This window comes from Gymnogyps californianus, unplaced genomic scaffold, assembly GCF_018139145.2.
Source record: "Gymnogyps californianus isolate 813 unplaced genomic scaffold, ASM1813914v2 HiC_scaffold_151, whole genome shotgun sequence".
NCBI classification, from domain to species: Eukaryota; Metazoa; Chordata; class Aves; order Accipitriformes; family Cathartidae; genus Gymnogyps; species Gymnogyps californianus.
Window position 1 is genome coordinate 54,427 of NW_026114032.1, and position 18,726 is coordinate 73,152.

Consider the following 18,726-nt stretch of genomic DNA (forward strand, 5'->3'; position numbering starts at 1 on the left):
TGAGAGACCCAGGTGCCAGGAGTGGGGACACAGGCATCTACAAGGGACCAAAGAGTCGGAGGGAACCCAGGTGTCCGGGGAACCCAGGCACCCGAGGGGCTTAGCCCTGCTATTGTCAAGGGCCTTAACAGCCCTGATGAGCCTCACAAGAGCCCTCCACCCTCCTCCTCCTGCCCATGAGGCCATTTCAGCCCAGACTCAGGTTTTTAGCCCTGTAGGTTCTGCACAGCCATGGCTGTGCATGGCTGTGGGCCTCCCTGAGCTGGACCTTGACCTGGAGGTGGACGTCTCAGCTGGACCTCGGACCTGCCTCATCCCACCTGACTTCTCCAGGGACCACTGAGTTGTGTCTGACCCTGATTACCGTCATTGAACCTCATCCCAACCTGTGTTCTTGCCTTGATCTTGGAACTGCCTCATCACCACAGTCTTGCCTGATGATGTGGGCTTTGGTCTGATCTGGCCACATGACCAAGCTCAACCTCCAGTCCCTTAGGGAGCAGTTGGCCATCGCTACCCCCCCAATGACTATAGTGATGACAAGAAATGCTAAAGATTTTCCCTTGAAAATTGGAGTTACAGAGATTGCACAAGGCCACCTTCTCCATTGAGTCTCACCTCAATGAGGACATCCTGACTTTCAACCCACACTCATCACAGCTTGGCCAAATACCAGAACACGGAACAAGACATTGGGCAACAGAAGTTCTGTAGCTTGAAGGAAATTATCTTTTGGTAGTGAGAAAAGATGCATTTTTCACCATCAAATTGAAATCTCCTGGTCGCTTTTGGCTGATTCTTTGACTGAAACGAGTGGAGGAGGGAAGAAATGCTGGCACAGAGCAGAGGAACACCACGAGCAGAAGAGCCCTTGTGTTGACCAGAGGCAGATACCTTCGATTTGGTTGAATTAATGTTTTGGTCGAATTAATTTTTGGTTGAAAAAATAAAAAGCCTTTGCATAATTATACATGAACAAACGGAGTATATTTTTGCTGCTCGTTGAATTCTATGGAAAATTAAGCTTGTTGGACTTCAGCAGTACTACCTGCAGTGTGATACATTGCCAGACACACACAAGCGTCTATGATGTCGCAACACAAAAATTACAAGTTCCTTTGGCCAAAAATATTTTTCAATATGGCGAGTTTTATCTGAAATGATCTTTTTTTTTCTGGGTTTCCAATTTCACTACAGTATTGGGAAGTCTCAATAGATTTAGTCCTGTAATTAGAGTGATATTGCCTATTTAACTCTTTTATTACAGAATTTTAACATGTAGAGGAACCATTGAAACCCTGTTTTAAGCACAGGGCCCTAGAGATTCCCGTTACCTCTGACAGACACTTAATCCCAAGAAATTTAATTGGAAATGTTCTTTATCAATCCATTTAGGTTGTATGCTGCACTTCTGAGATACAGAAAGTCTTTAACATGAACCACTATCCCAGTAAGCTTACAACATTTCCTTCCATGAAACGAAAACTGAATAAACACTCCAGACCAATTCTTCTTTTAGTTAGCATTGAAACGTCAAGTTTAATTTTACACAACTTCAGATCAAAACATTGGAGAACTCGAGTGCCTGTGGAAGGTCATATACAAAACTTCCAAGGATTTTTGCAAGATTTCATAGATCAACAACCGAAGCATCTTTTCATTTTAAATCAATCCACGTGAGTGCCCTTAAATACTTCTCCATACTCGTGACTCATAAATGAAGATGGAAGCTAAATGTGGGCAGATTTATTGCCCCGTATACCCACAGTTCATGCTAATATTTTTATAAAATGCAGTGAGCAGGACGTCAGCCAGAACTTTGACTTAGGGAAATCATCTCATTTCAGATTCATATTTTAATTTTGAAAGACCAAGTCATATTGAAATGCCATAACGTTTAAAAAACAACAAATTCCACTTTGCGAGGACAGTGTGTAGTTAGCTGAGATCAACACCAAACCACGACTCCTTTCTGCACGTAATAACTTAATACAAACTGCCTGTACATGTTTATAGTGCAAAGTATTTTAAGAAGTCAAAGAGGTAGAAGAAGGGAAAAACAACTTGTGAAGATGAGAAAGTTCAGCTCTACGGCCAACATTATTTGCAGACGTTTTAGCTCCATTGCAATGTGTAGTCTTTGCCTAATTCAAATTCAAGGCGGGTGATTTCCAGGACCTTTGAAAAACAAACAAACAAAAAGCGATGAGTAAGTCTGCTCTGAAGGTGTCTTGGTTTTCTGCAGCTCACAGAAGACGGCACGTTCTTATTTCAGATTACTTCTCTTTACCTTCTTAATTCATCCTTTTTGGATATTTTATTATATTATATTACGTTACAATATGTTACATTACATTATATATTATGCTATGCTACTATAGATTTTACATAATACATTTCTATTATATATATTCCTTTTATATAATAATTATATATTTTAATATATGAATACATTATCTTTTGGCTTTCCACTGAAAGGCAGAAAGAAATGAGACTCAACAGAACACCAATTTCTGTAGAAAGGGTGGTAAATTAAATTAAACGTCAACTGATTTTAGCTTGCGTGTCTCACTGAACAGTGCGACCATGACTTGTGACAAGACTTCATTAATTCTGTAGGAAAAAAAATTTGTTGCGAAAGTACCCTGAGTCCTTACTTCTTAAATGTCAGTGCTTTTGCTGCAGTAAAGAAATATATTTTAGAAATTATATTACAGCCAAGAGGTGAATCCCCAAGTGTTTAAGAGCACACAGCTAATGGCAAAGAGAGGATTTCCCCATGAATCGTTGATTTACCTGGTTTTGGCTGTTGTAGGATGCAACATGAGGAGATTGGATTGCTTCACCATTCTGTGATACCGTCACCTCCTGAACATTTGAGGTCACCCCCAAAATTTTAATTTGAGTAAACTTCAAATTATTTGGATCGGCATAACCATGGTGCAAAACCTTTATCTCTAAAACGCTCTGAAGGAAGAGGAAAAAAAAAATCAGTGATTTGTCCTTGGGCGGTTACTTGTCAGAATACGCTTTTTTCAGACCACTTGAGGCTTACAATTTTTTCCTCTTCTTCAATTAAAAAAAAAAATCTCTGTTCTTTATTTTTCAAATGTTGGAGGCTTTGATTTTCCCAGTTCCTCCACCTTCGCAGATCTCTTGCAGACTTCTCTGCTACCAATTAGGTGCTGAATATTAAACAAATTTGTCCTGATGTGAGTTTTGCAGCATAAGAAAGGACTAAAACAATGCGTTTTCATAATTCAGACCTTTTTTTCTTATTTTCCTGTAATTCTCTGAAGTTTCCCAAACTACTGAATTCACTGGAAAGACTTCTGTGTTATTGCTCAAGTCCTGCAGGCATTTTGCTAATTTTGCTAATTTTTTTTTTTTTTAAATTGCCTTTTACAAAGGCAAAAAATCCTTAGGATGGATTGCGAAATTTCATTCCAGACCTAACAAAATAGGAGTGTGAACCGGGGCGGGGGCAGCATTTCTTGGACCAGCTGACTTGATTTTAGGTAGATAATGGATTCACAATTTCTTTAGTTTGTACGCAATTCTACCAGGTCTCCAGGCAGAGAATATTGTTTAAATTGCCCAGAGAAGGCGCTTGCTGGGTCAGATCCCGGCTCCTCTTCCATGCAACTCTGCTATGACATAATTATAGAAATACAATGTAATTATATAGTTATATTATTTTATTGCATTCTTTATTATTGGTCGATTTAAGACTGCTTTAATTAAGCTTTTCCTTACCAGCTTTCTGTAAGAGCAGGAAATGTGCATTTACTATGTAATCTTACAACTGCAAATAGCAAAAAACCCCTTTTCTCCCTTAGTTAACATCCAATTACTTGACAAAGTCAAAATGAATGAGGAATAAGAGCACTGAGGATAAAATAATAACACATTTTGGCCACCTGGAAAACGAATGAAACAACACACTTTTTTATTACAATATAAAAAGCATTTCTTTTAAATCAATAGTCCATATAATTACCGTCTAATTTAATTCCAGCTATTCAACTGCTTCAAAACAAAAATTTAAAGCTGACGTGCTGGAAATGCCAATAATTATAATAAGCACTACTGATCGCTAACTTTTCTACACAGTAACTGCTCCACGGTTGATCTTCTGTGTTGAAGAATAATGATAAAAATTAAGAATAACGATAAAAAGTAGGCGCAAACTGAGTCAGTGACTCCACATCAGCCTCTGTTCAAAGGTCCTGCTGGGACCTTTAAACAATTAACAGTTGTTAACAAAAATTAAACATAATGAAACAATTTTTGCCCAACTAGCTTTTCTCTGCTTTTCCATCAGGCTCCTAACGTGGATATTTGATAGTGGTAGCAGAAAATATTGTCCTCTATTGCAGTGGTGTGCAAGAAAATCCGTTGGGGTGTGGGAAGAAAACATTTCTGTACTATTTATAAATAAAATTTTAAATATTTTTATAATAGCATCTCTTTCATCTTTATCCTCCTTTTTTAATTTCTATTTTTGTGTATGGTTTATAATGTACATAATAGTACAGTAGCATATGTATATCATTTATAAATAAATATGCGTATGTTGGAGAAGGTGCTCAAAAATTTTTACTGCTAGGGATGCGTGGTCAAAAAAATTTGGAGACCACGGCTCTACTGGATGGTCATACATTTATAAACCACTTGAAAGCACTTTCCTCAGTCTAACTGTGACTATATTCCAGATTGGATATATTTATTTTGTCTATAGTCACTTCTTTCTAGTCTGTCCAAGTAAATTTGTGTCACATATAGATATATGTGCTTAACTGCAAGGCGATAAAATACACACAAGCTGATTAGCTAAAATGTATTCATTTACATAGATGCTAATAAATGATTGTCCTGGTTTCGGCTGGGACAGAGTTAATTTTCTTCTTAGTAGCTGGTACAGTGCTGTGTTTGGGATTTAGTGTGAGAATAATGTTGATAACACACTGATGGTTTAGTCTTAAGGACTTTTCACTTTCCCATGCTCTGCCAGCAAGCAGGGGTACAAGAAGCTGGGAGGGAGCATAGCCAGGACAGCTGACCCCAACTAGCCAAAGGGCTATTCCATACCATGGAACGTCATGCCCAGTAGAGAAAGAGGGGGGAGTTGGCCGGGAGGGGCGGATCGCTGCTCAGGCATCGCTCAGCGGCTGGTGAGCAATTGCATTGTGCATCACTGGTTTTCTCTTGGGTTTTATTTCTTTTTCTTTTTTCTTTTATATTCCTTTTCATTACAATTATTATTATATTTTATTATTGTTGTTGTTAGTATTATATTTTATTTTACTTTAGTTATTAAACTGTTCTTATCTCAACCCACGAGTTTTACTTTTACTCCACTGGGAGTGGGGGAGGAGTGAGCGAGCGGCTGCGTGGTGCTTAGTTGCTGGCTGGGGTTAAACAATGATCCGCAAAAGCGACGCGGAATACCCATCTGACAAAATATTGGCCTTATTGGGTTTCTGCATTGATGCATGCTTTCATTTTCTACAAATCCTTTTTGAAACAAACTGGCATTTTCAGAATTATAAGAAATTATAACATCATGAATATACAACAAATATAGCAATAGGCAAAAATAGGCATCTTCTGACTTCAGCTTATATGTGTTCTTAACACAATTTAATTATATTAATTGCATTATATTGGAGCCTGGACACAAAAAACTCCTAAGTTCCTTCATATATAGAAGGAGAACTTGCAAACGGATACATCTGCGATTTTTACTGTTAAGTTAAAACCTTCTCACTTATTGAAAACCAACGTGCAGATAATAAATCTGAACCACCATCTGTCTTGGAGGTCTCAGGCTGGGCCAGCTACTTCCTATAAATATACATATGTGGAATAACCCCACTGAAGCAAATTAAGTTGCCCCAATTTATTGCAAAATTAGTTTATCCACCTAGGATATACTATTGCATATATTGCTTTTTTTTTTTTTTTTTTTTTTTAAATCAACAATTAAAATCCTGCAACGGTTTTCACGATACTGGATAAGAGCTAGTGCGTCACAGAGGATTAGTGGCATGTTGGGATATTGAAACACTTTTTAAAAATGCCAAATTAAAATACCTTAGTTAAACATACAACAAAAAACACCCTGGGTACTCAAAACCAATTAGTTAATACGACATACCTGATTAGCGATAAATGAGGTCAGCAGATATACACCGTCTTCATACGCATCTGTTAAAAAGAAAGAATAAAGTAAAATGTATTTGTGTTTCATCTTTTTCGTTATTAAATAGAAGAATTGTGCTGCATATACTATATACATGTACATGCATTGTGCAGACTTCCTGCAACATTTTGCTAAAAAAAAAAAAATCACAATTTTGTACATTATTTGTGATAATCTCAGGGGATAGCTTAGAGTTATTACAAGGATAATGCACTGTAGATGTAAAGGGTAAGAGACTCCTAGATATGTCTTATCTGAAGATAATTTGAATTTATTAATATCAAGGAAATCAGTTAAAACTTCCCACTTCATCTATGATTATGTTCCCCATAGGTCTGAGAATAAATCTTTATTATATATGTTGTCCTAGGTCCAGGGCACAATTTAATTTATGCAAAATATATATTCGATAGATAACAACATCATGTTATTATTTTACCATCATTTTACTCATTTTACATTTTATCATTTTTATTGTTTTACATTTTACTGTAATTTTAGTTTAATTAATTAAGTTTAATCATTTTACTGTTTGGGTTTGGGTTTTTTTTTGGTTTGGGCTCATGCTTCCTATGCTGTGTTGCACAATTATACAATAATGCCAAAATAAAAATTAACTGTTCATGTTAGCAATCCACCGAGCTAAAGAAAGGCAATATTTATGCATTGTAGACTCTGAATTAGTTAATTTATCATGCAAAGAAGAAACTTGGTACTTACCAATGCGCACCCCATCATCCCAATAAAGCTGACCTTCTGCAAGTTGACTATCGTTCAAAGCAACGGTAAGTGCCAACGGGTTTTTTCGGCTATGAAAAAAATAGTATTTTTCTTGGGTAATCACGTTTTATGTTTCTCAAGTGCTGTAATTTATTTTATAGACATCGTACACAACTCAATTTATCTCTGTTAGCAGTCTTCCCCAATCCATAGTGTTACATTTAAAAGAGGCCATGGGGAGAAAACCAAAAAGAGAGAAAAACTGCCTTAAAGTTAAGGTGCTACCATACATATTGATTTTCCCAGGACTGCTAATGTTTATACAAAATGGGAGATACTTCCAAGCGTGATGTACATTAAACCAGAAAATTTGGCTTTTCGCAGGTTGAAAATAAGGAGTCCAGAAAAATGCTCTTGCTATGTAATTAATACAGAATTTATTTGCCAGGCCACTAATTTAATATCTCCCCTAAAAAGCAAAAAAATAAAATTAAATTACATTTTAATTGCTCAGTTCTTCTTATCATACCTGTAAAATGTAGTATTAGCAGGGCTTTGCTGAGCGAGGATGTAACCGCCTCGGATATGGAGGTTGATATGTCCCAAAGGAGATGATAAATTTCTGAATTGTCCCCTGAAGCCAATGTACTCATCCTATTTATGATTAAAAAAAAAAAACAAAAAAACCACAAAAGATAGTCTCTTTGTTGAATTACCCGTTTTAAACTTTTCTTTAGAATGAAAGTTTATAAATACATAAATACATACTAAGAAAGTTGTCACTGCAAATCCTTTTTTAATGCAGAACTATGTATTTTCAAGATAAAATCTGAAATTCTGCATATGTAAAACAATTACACAAAACTCGATAAATGGGGTGACTTTTAAAGCCTGAGGCCATAAAAATTGTTTAAAACTTTTGTCTTCCTCCACTCCATCATTCTTAGAAAAGTCATTATATGTATCGTTGAAGGTTTAAAAAAAAGCAAACATGGAAGCGCTTCAGATTACAGATATAATTCCACCTTTTTACTGGTCATGTTGAACAAGATTACATTAAAACAAACTGATTAATTTAACACAAAAATTAGCCAAGATATAATTTTTTACATCACTAAAAACTCCTACTGGACACGTGTTGGTAAAACAGAGGCGGTGGATTCACACCCCACCCCCACACACTGTACTCCTGTTTAAACGTATTAGGAAAAATAAATATTGTATAGTTTTTAAAATTACTTACTGTGTGGTAATCATACCAGCGGGCATTTGGGAGGTAAGCATTCACCTCTACAGCACCCTGGAATTAAACATTTTTGGTTTAGGTCTATTAAAGCCAAAAAGTAAAGTTTAGCTCAAGTCCCTTCTAATATTTTCATCAATTTCTAATGTTTTCTCATTTTTTCCCCACTTTTCTGATATTTCTTTTTCTGATATTTCTATTTCTGATATTTCACCTGTTCCAGGACAGGGCTGATGAGCAGTGCCGGTCCCCACAGAAATTGTCTATATATATCCCATGTCGTTTTGTCTTCCACAAACCTGCAAAGTAACAGAAGAGTGGTCACACCCTTTCCCAAAATGTTTCCTTGTTGAAGCCTTTTTTCTCTACCACTTCCTCAACTGTCAGCATGCTACCACTAATAGTAGGTAATATTTATTACCTATTTATTAATAATAGATAATAGTTATTAAACGTGAATCCCATTTTCTTTACAAATGTATCGGTGCTTGTCAAGAATGTGTTAAGTTCCTAGTGAGAAAATCATTAGGGAAATAACACCTATTACTACAGTTTCATTTCTGCTGTTTCTTCCTGTTTCCTGGCCTATATCTACATATATATTAAAACTTTTATTTAATATATTTAGATCACAAAACATAAAAAAATCACTTTTGCTTGGTATTAGCAACAGCAAAATTTAGTGGCCCAATTACGTTCTGATTTGTGCCATTTAGTTTTTTGACAGGTGCTTCGTCAGAATCGAGTCTCAGATTAGTCAAAATTAGGCCGGGATTACATGCTGACGACTCAGAGTTTTTTAGTGGAAGACAAGCCTTTTTAAATATTAGACTTCATTTTTAACGTTAAGGTATTAACCAGTCTTTGGTACATATTGCCCCTTCTGACCAGGTACAAATAAAGTCTCATACCTCTAAAAACATGTCTTTTTTTCAAAAAAACTGCTTTACAAAACTTTTTTCAAAAAAACTGCTATATCAGTTTAGCCAAAATAAGTTACCTTGCCCTGCAAATGCCTCGACTTGTGTCCAAAACCCTATTTTCTCCCTCTTTTTCTGTTTCTCTGCCTAAAATTTTTGCCCCGCTATTTTTGCAACATGTGCTCTCTGAGTCTATGTATATCCAGCACCAGGCAGAACGTATTTGCTGAATACCGCTAAGGATGATGAGAATGAGCTTTAAAATTTATATATTAATTTTATTTATAGATAAGAAAAAGATGTTGGCGTTGTGGGAAATGGAGAACTTGAGCTGTCACAGCGAGCTGATGCTGAACGCCTGTTTTCTTGATCCCTTGCCAGTTTGAAAAGAAAAATCGCCACAACTGAGGGAAAACCTTTTTACAAGGATTATGGAAATCCTATGGACTTCAGTGGAAGTTCATGATTAACGGAGAAGGAAGGACCACACTTACTCATGGAGCAGAGGGCGGACCACGGTGCTGCCGTGAGCGTTGGCTTCATACATTAATGTGTACAAATAGGGTAAGAGGGTGTATCTTATATTTAGCACTTTCCTGGAAACTTCTTCAAATGTTGAATTCCAGGCAACAGGATCTTGCCTCTAATCAAGAGAAAAGAGTCTCTCATTATTCAAATAGGATTATTTTGTTGGGAAGAGATGGGGGAAAAAAGCCATCGTGTTTAGCATCTTTGTTTCATCTTATACGTCACCCATAAATTCATACAATTTAGCAGCAGTAATTGTCAAACATGCCTCAAAAGCGACATAGCAAAGCGTAGCTGAGGAGATCTGGGTGGAGCCTTGCAAACTCCTTGTTCTCCTCTAATTTAGTGTACCTTTATTTATTTCTGTGTTCTTTAATGCAGGACAGACAGCTCTGCTCTGCTCGACCTAAAGCTCTAACGAGGCTAAAAATGCTGTTTCCATTATTGCCATTTTTCCAGTTATCTTGTTTTTTTCTAATATAGTCCTTAGACAGCACAGTCCTGCATTTAGACAGTTATTTTCATTTATTCTTAAAAGAAATACAATATTTTGTGGCAGAAAGTGGGCAAAGTACAGGAATTTTAGATACTCAGGAATCCCATTCCACTGTTCCCTTTTCTAATTTGCTGGAAAAGGAAGAATAATTGGGAATGACAACTCTACGGTCAGTTCTGCCCCTTTAAATGTGTATACCCATAAAAGTAACTATTTCAGTTTTGTAAGTGTTGTATGTTGAATTAAAAATGGCCTACATGAGAAAAAATAACTATTTTAGTCTTGTAGAGGGGATATGTTTACGTAGAATTGGAACACGTGAAAAATAACAATTTTGTTCTTGTAGATGTGGCGTGTTTACCTAAAAATGGCATATATGGGGAGTAAAAAAATGTAGGAAATGGGGAAAATATGGGAAATAAAAAAACTCAGTCAAAGCAAAGACGGAAGGCGCCCACCTTGGCTCCTTTCCCATTGTGATTCCTCGAGTACGGGTAAAAGGCACCCAGCTCCATCCACCGAGCACACAGCTCATACTCCGAGTCTCCAAAGAAGCCGCAGATATCTGCTCCTGTCTGAAAATTTAAAAAAAAAAATCCAATGGCAATACTATACATTTTTGTTAATAAAGATAACTGAAATATAAGGCAATAAATCGGGAGCTTACATAAGATATTCCAAAGAGACTAAACTCCATCATACCTGCAAGAAAAAAAAATAATTCAATAATAACTGCACTTTTTGATTTGGTATGGTGAGGGTTGCGTAGATCATACAACTCAGGATGAGAAAAAGAATTTCCAAAATTCCCTCAGGAAAGCTGCTTCTTAAGAAGCAAAGCAGCAGATTTTGGGCAACAGGGAGAGGATGACCAGAAGGTGGCAGGGGATGAATTTGAGGACAATGTGGTGCTCAAACCTACGCAATCAAACCCAATTCCTATAGAAACCATGAAGACTTTCTTAAGAGGTGATAAGAAGAAAAAAAAGGTCAAGAAGAAATTGGCCATAAATTCTGATTGCTCAACTGAGTAGCCCATTTTGGGCTAAAAAAATGTGATTATTAGGAAGGAAACCAAGAAGAAACATGGAATAAATTGGTTATAGGTTGCTTTGACGTACCAATGATGGATTTATCGAGCTGATTCCAGGCTGCAGTGTTATCCCCCAGCCAATGTCCTGACCACTTTCCGCTGCTGGGGTAGGTTGAACGGGTGATGACAATTCCTCGCTCCTTTGTGATATTCCGCAAGGCACTGGGATTGCACATGGGAGAAGAAACCAAGGGGATGAGAGCTAAGATAATTGTAAAAGGTCTTACGCACGACTCCAAAAATAAAATTGTTGTTTATATTTCTATAGGAAAGCGCTGCTGTGCTGTCTTTGTGAGCATGAGCAGCCATAAACCCAATCGAGATGTGGTTTTTACTGGAATTCAGTATGATCCACACATCTGCAGAAACTAAGAATTAAGTGTCAACCAACCTGTCGTTAGAAAATGAATTGGCAAAGTGAGGAGGCACTAAATTAAGGATTTCCAGTTAAGGCTAATGACTTTATGGGAAAACGGAAGAGTAGCCCAACTTACACATTTTTTAAGGGTTACATGATCTGCTCCAGGGCACGTTAGTCTGTTATTGCAATACCAGAATATTTGCAGCAAGGGTTAAAAATGATCCTAACAAAATTCAGACCAATTATAAGGGTAAAAACAGAAGTACTGGCAATATTAGATGTGTCAGCATAGCATTAGTTGCCAAAAGGGTATTGGAACAAAAAAGAAGCCTTTGGTCTGTAATCATTGCAAAGGAAATAAGATTATTTGAAATAACCAGCACGGATTTGTCTACAAATGATCATGTTAAATTGATGTTATCATCTCGATTGGGAATGGGCCTCACAGCAAAGAAGAACCACTTGATGGGACATGTCTGGGCATGAGTGAACCTTTTGTTCTGATTTTATTTGGCTTTTCCATAAACAAAAGAGTTGCATGGTTTAGGCCAGGGGTTAATAACTGTTCGAGGATGGTGTTGAGGGGAATTTCATTTTCTTTATTTTCTTTTCTCGCACATTCCTCAAATAATAAATAACATATTTCATTTCCTTAAAGAAGTCTTTGACCACCACGACAAGATACCTGAAGAGGTAACCAAGTCAAAAAAAAGTTTAAGGTCAAAGTCAATGTCCTGGTTTCAACTGAGACAGAGTTAACTTTCTTTTTAGTAGCTGGTACAGTGCTGTGTTTTGGATTTAGTGTGAGAACAATGTTGATAACACTCCGATGTTTTAGTTGTTGCTAAGTAGCGCTTATCTTAAGCCAAGGACTTTTCAGTTTCCCATGCTCTGCTAGCAAGCAGGTGTGCAAGAAGCTGGGAGGGAGCATAGCCGGGGCAGCTGACCCCAACTAGCCAAAGGGCTGTTCCATACCATGGAATGTCATGCCCAGTATATAAACAGGGGAGAGCTGGCCAGGAGGTGCGGATCGCGGCTCGGGAACTAACTGGGCATCGGTCAGCGGGTGGTGAGCAATTGCATTGTGCATCACTGGGTTTTTTTCCTTCCCCCCCCTTCCTTTTTTTGTTGTATTCCTTTTCATTACTATTATTATTATATTTCATTATTACTATTGTTAGTATTATATAATACTTTAGTTATTAAACTGTTCTTATCTCAACCCACGAGTTTTACTTTTTTTTCCTTTCCTTTCCTCCTCCTCACCCCACTGGGAGGGGGAGGGGGAAACGGCTGTGTGGTGTTTAGTTGCTGACTGGGGTTAAACCACGACAGCCAAAAAGAGAAGTCAAGAAAAGTCAAAAACCAAAGTAAAAAAAAAATTAACTGAGGTAGGCAGAATTTATTCTGCTTAATTTCTCTGCTGATGATTCTGGCACTTTTTGCTAAAACATGTCATTGGTCTATGTTGTGTGACTACAGTGGATGCATTAGCTGTCTGGTTTCTTAGAATTCCTCTGCAATCAGTAAAGATTCACAAAAAAATAGAAAGCCCTTCACTGATGAAATTGCTTTGCTGTCTTGGTGCCTCCACCGTAGCAGCCTAGAAAGCCACTTCAAATAAGTTACTATCTATTTTTCTACAAGATCTGCAGCATTTGTGATGCTAGAATTCCTGCAAAAACATACTATTCACTTAAATTCCCTTAGTAATGAAACTAGACTACTGTAGTGTAAGTATTTCTTCCAAGATACACGGTAAGTCTTCTGGTCTCTTATTTCTTTGCAATATATTATAATCTATGTATTTATATATGATATATATTTTATATATTTTATATGAGATACATATTTATATGTAAGATATATAATACATTATAATATATGATAATATGTGATATTGTATTATATTATAATAAATAATATAATTATAATGTTACCATATACAATATTATCTAATATAATATATTATATTATAGTGCCTCTTAAAACAGAAGAAAATATTTCTTAACAGACTTAATATTCAGAACCAATGATAATATTCCCCTTCGTGTTCAATTGCTGTCTACTTACAATAACCAAATTCCTTTAGATTTGGCTGATAATAAAATTATTATTATTATTATTATTATTATTATTATTATTATTATTATTATTATTTCCTTCCTGTCTTGTCAGCAATATTGTGAATGCCTCGTCTTCAAGCGATGCAATGGCACATGGCTAAATGTACCATCCCCTCAGTCAAAAATTCAAGTAGACTTGATTTTTTCTTTATTTATGCTAATATACATGTTACCAAGGGGGTTAAGGTCATGGAGATCTATAAAGAAACACTGTTCCTTGCTTGCTCGTTAAACTGGAAATGAAACACTGGTTTATTATCTGTGTATCAGGAGTTATCAAAAATAGGCTACAATAAGATTCAGTATGAAATATATCATAAAATTTGTCTTGGAACTGAGAAAACGATTTCTTAGAAGGAAAACCTAGGCACAGGATTTACATTTCAGAAGTCAGTTTTCCCTTTTCAGCACAATTTAATTTATTTTAATGTTATTCACTTAATGGCTGTATTGTAGCCTATATTTTAAAATCTATATTCATTTTCCCTCCCTTGATGTAAGGCCAAAAGAAGATCAACACTATAAATAAACCATATCATCATAGAAATACATGGAAACAAAAATTTTTGTGGTCTTGAATTACTCTAAGCACTTGAGAATGTTATTGACTAATTGCTTTGGATTGATTAAGCAAAGTGTTCAGAATTGTTCTTAGTTCTGTCTTGTAAGGGACAGCAGAGTGTTTTGGGGCTGGGTTTTTGGGGGGTGAAATTATTCACTTTCAACTGAATGGAAGAACTGAAGATACTCAGATGAAAAGAAAAATTATGATAAAAAAAACATTTCTGGTAAATAAACTGGTGAGATTTTTCATCGTGAGAATATAGGCACTGAACATTAATTTGCAACATGTTTTGGAGAGAAAGAAAAAAAATGCAACTTACTCGAGGGTCGGTTTTGTTTGTGACCATCCATAAAGGTTGTGGACATCGTAGTGACTGACCGGGGAACCGTCTGGGAGATATTGCTGACCTTCCATGCAGAGCGTTTTGAAAATCAATCCCTCTGATCTAGATCCTAACTCTATTGGAAAGGGAATGAAGACACTCGTATTTTAACAATTTACATCCCATAAGAATTTTAACGAGGTTTGGGGTTTTTTTTAATTTGTGTCATCTTGATTGGTGGTCGCTTCCTTTTACGTATTTACGTGGTCATTTATTTTATTTTAAAGAAAACAACATTTTAGGTTTTCTGAGGTTGGATTTCAGAAATTTAGGAAGTTCTGAAATTCTATTTCAGAAATTTAGGAAATTCTGAAATTCCTGATACTCCTGTGTAAGTGTCTGGGTCTGCAAGAGAAATAGTAACTCAGTTCTAGATGCTTTTACTGAAGAGGATCAAAAAGTAAACAGAATATATCCTAACTCAGAAAATATTGCAAATCTTTGTAAATACTACCATATCAGCCATATACACAGAAGACTTGGGGGGAAAAGTCTATTTCTGAATACTCTGAGAAATGATATTTAAACACATCAGAAAGCAACGGAAGTATTCTAATAAAGAGTTAGTGAGTTATTGCCAATTACTACTCTACACTAGTACTCAAGTAAAGCCCTGCTAAGAAGAGCAAGTATTTCAAGACTGTTCCTCAAATTAGGCCTTATAATTTTACACCTAAGTAACTATTGATCAGAGCGGGCACAAAGATATTTTTGAAAGTTTTAGTCATTCATTGCACTTTTCATCTGGGAAAACTATGCAAAACCCTGAAAGCCATAGCCTTGACCACATCCAAAGCCAATTACCTAGATAGAAAATAGATACCAAAATCCAGCAAAAAAAATACTAATTTTCAGAAGTGCCATGCGGTCACTGTTCTCACCAACAAAGACTGCAGTTAAGAGTGTTGATCATTTCCAAAAATTGGTTGACTTTCTGTTATGGGTTCAGTTATGGATTTAGCTACCTAAGGTAGCGTGTAAGAAGTTCTATACACCCAAAACGTTTTCATTGTTTACAGCGGTGATCAGACTTACGGGGTAAATATGGTGGAAAGTTTAGCTGTTGACTTCTACAGCCACCAACGGCGCCATTAACAAAGCTCGCAGGTTCGTTCATGTCCTGAAAACATAAAGCAAAATGCCAGGTGAACAAATTTCTCTGAAATTTGGGCAATTAGTTCCTTTCAGCTGTTTTAGTTTGTGCCCCTAATATTTAATTCTCTTTGTCAGCAGGCTGACCAAGTAAATTAAATGAACAGGAAAATTCAGATTTTCAGGACCGCCCATGGCATTTCTTTTTTAATCAGTATAAAACAATGGTTCAACAGATAAATTTTTCTGATGAGCAATTCCCTTCATAGACAGATTCTGAATATCTCATCTCCCAGAGAGTAAAGCATCAATTAATCATAGAGATTAATTGAAGGCAGAGGCTTCAGTTTTAAGAACTTATTTATCAGCTATATTTCCTGAAAAGGGCAGGTTTTCCTCTCTGTAAAATTGAAATCAATACAGAAAATATAGCTACAGATATGTAAATTACTAAAATCTCTGAACTTCGTAATGATGGCTCTTGTCCTCGATGCCTGTGGTCCTCTGGTTGCAGCAGTACACCAGAGCTGGGGTATGGGAAAATACCAAATATTTTACTGGGTTTCTAGACATTTTGGGGTTTTCTATAGGAATATATTAATATTTAATAGATTCTACAGCTATTGCAAGTCCATTTCATTTAAGAAGGAAGCTAAACCTGTCATTTGTCTCATTTTGCCTCGCAGAAGTAGTAAAGGTAAAAAATAATAGTCTCTCATTGCTAAAAAGGACTTTAGGAACTTATAGAAGAAAAACAACACTGCAAAAGAGCCATTAGGCAGGTCAAAAGTAAATAATGAAGATTTGAGAAAGCAAAATTTTTCAACAGGCAAAAAAATAGAACAAATAATGATGCTGTTAACAAGAAGAAGGATTTTTAAACTTTAGTTGACCATTCATGATATTTAGCATTAAATGTCTATCCTTCCTTCCTTGGAGGCCTCAGAACATTGCTGGGTTTTGAGGTGTTGAGAACAAATCTTAGGATAAAAAGATGCAGAAAAAACGCAGAAACAGAATAATTTTTTACACTTACGATCCACAGGCCATCAAACTTCAAGCTTTTCGATGCATTGTGTGGGTTGGTGTAGACTTCAGTGATTTCTCTCATCCACCATTCAGTTGTGGAATTGCGGAAGAAATCTGGAAAAGCTACATACGCTCGGTAGAGCTGTAAAAGTAGTAGAAATAAAAAAATAAAGCATAGACACAGGACTGAAAGCAACCCACTACTAAAATGTTGGAATTTCTTCTTAAAAAAGTCATAGTTTCGCTACAGTTTTTAGATGTTCTGGCAGAAAGGCTGGACAGTTTCTGCAACTCATTCTGATGTTATTTAGGTTTTTTTGATGTTCTGGTAGAAAAACTGGTCACTTGCTGCATCCAACTTCTTAGACTAAATTTTATCAGCCAGTTCACTGCTATAAACCTTAACGAATTTGCTGTTCCCTCTCTATTTGTGTCAGTCACCAACAGATATCAACATTTACCTCCACTTGGGTTTCCCAATCCAGTGTATTATTAACTTCTACATTGGGAAGATCTGGCCAGACCTAGTAGGAGGAAGGAGATGTTAAAATAATCGAATTACACTGGATGAAAAAATGAGTATCAACAGCAATAAAGCTTTGCTGCGACATAGTCCAATGGCAACGCAAACTGAAGACATTTCCATTTGTAGCACTCAATGTGTCAACTAAATTTGGGAATGTACGTGATACTAGAAGTCTTCTCCCCAATATCTAACCTGGCATGATGCTTAAAATAATCAGCTTTTTAAGACCAGCACCTTTGCATAGATAATGTCATTGGTATTGGGCCATTTTATGAAGACATCCTTCTCCAAACCTCTTGTGAAGGCAGGGTAATCGGTTTCGTTACCAGATATAGCTGGATCCTAAAATTAAAGGTAATACAATTTTACTTTTATGCTCAAAAGACAAATGCAGAAATGCTGTTAAATGCATTCTGTATTCTGCAACAACATACTGTAATTTAAAACCAGAATTCAACGCTCACCAGGATTAGGATAAACCTCATTCCTTCTTCTTGTATTTTTTTAATTAGAGCCGGTAATCCACTGAAGCGTGGGTTAAGGGTGAAGTCCAGTTGCCGTTCCATATAATCAATGTCTGCGTACTGGACATCCTGCAGTTCACACACAAAAAATAAGAATAAAGGGTGCTTTTTTGTCATTTCCTGAATGACATCATCCATCAGCAAGTTCATCATCCGTTTGCAAAATTAGGCAAACTACTGACTTTTTGTTTTTAAATGTAAAATTGGAATCTGCTGCAGCTTAAAGCTCAGGTTATCAGATAAACACACTTCCACAACCTATCCGGTCTGAAATTCAGCTTTCACCACCGTATTTATTGTGAAGGTAGAAATTCATACGTGCAAGCAAAAAACCACCCCTGGGTTTGTGCATATGTATAAATACATGTCAATCTATACATTGCCTGCATTCATGTTACTACACACTGTCCAGAAACAAGGGAATTGGTTGCTCCATGCCGCAATAATTTGAAGTTAATTACCTGTAAAATGAAAGCCATGCTTAATTTAGGTATAATTTCATTAGGTCTAAAGCTTTTGCAACTTTTCCAAAAACAACCCATGCCAAAAAGTAGCTTTCTCAGCACAGAACAACGTATAATACTAATGAAGTTGCTTTATTTTGCTTTCCTCGTATTTCCCTGTAAAATGCATGGAAAAGTTGAACTATGGCATTAATCATAGCATTTCTTTTACTGTTTTAAATTAGGCAATGCCCCGAAGCCAGAAATTCAAGTGCCACCACAAGCTTTAATGGCTCTCAACGTACATAGGGTATCCTGGCTGCTTTCATGTCTTCCACCAACTTGGCGATTTCGGTGTCATTTTCATATCCGTAGCGGCATAACTGGAATCCCAGTGCCCAGTAGGGTGGCATGACTGGTCGCCCAACCAGCTAAAAATGAAGAAGAAAGAATACTTATTGCAAATAGGTGAA

At 36.4% G+C, this 18,726-nt stretch overlaps 1 protein-coding gene across 1 annotated transcript in view; it reads right to left on the minus strand.

Moving 5' to 3' along the window:
• Positions 1–1,526: 1,526 nt before the first annotated feature.
• The window catches only part of LOC127028050 (maltase-glucoamylase-like), a 51,117-nt gene continuing 33,917 nt past the window's right edge, over positions 1,527–18,726 (minus strand). Inside the window, 18 exon segments of the mRNA XM_050913874.1 lie at positions 1,527–2,178; positions 2,797–2,967; positions 6,161–6,210; positions 6,926–7,014; positions 7,455–7,579; positions 8,169–8,225; positions 8,383–8,467; positions 9,583–9,731; positions 10,571–10,687; positions 10,780–10,814; positions 11,234–11,367; positions 14,577–14,715; positions 15,675–15,759; positions 16,768–16,902; positions 17,222–17,284; positions 17,521–17,628; positions 17,751–17,879; positions 18,559–18,684. Of these exon segments, the coding sequence (XP_050769831.1) occupies positions 2,116–2,178; positions 2,797–2,967; positions 6,161–6,210; positions 6,926–7,014; positions 7,455–7,579; positions 8,169–8,225; positions 8,383–8,467; positions 9,583–9,731; positions 10,571–10,687; positions 10,780–10,814; positions 11,234–11,367; positions 14,577–14,715; positions 15,675–15,759; positions 16,768–16,902; positions 17,222–17,284; positions 17,521–17,628; positions 17,751–17,879; positions 18,559–18,684 (1,860 nt within the window). The 3' untranslated portion in view covers positions 1,527–2,115.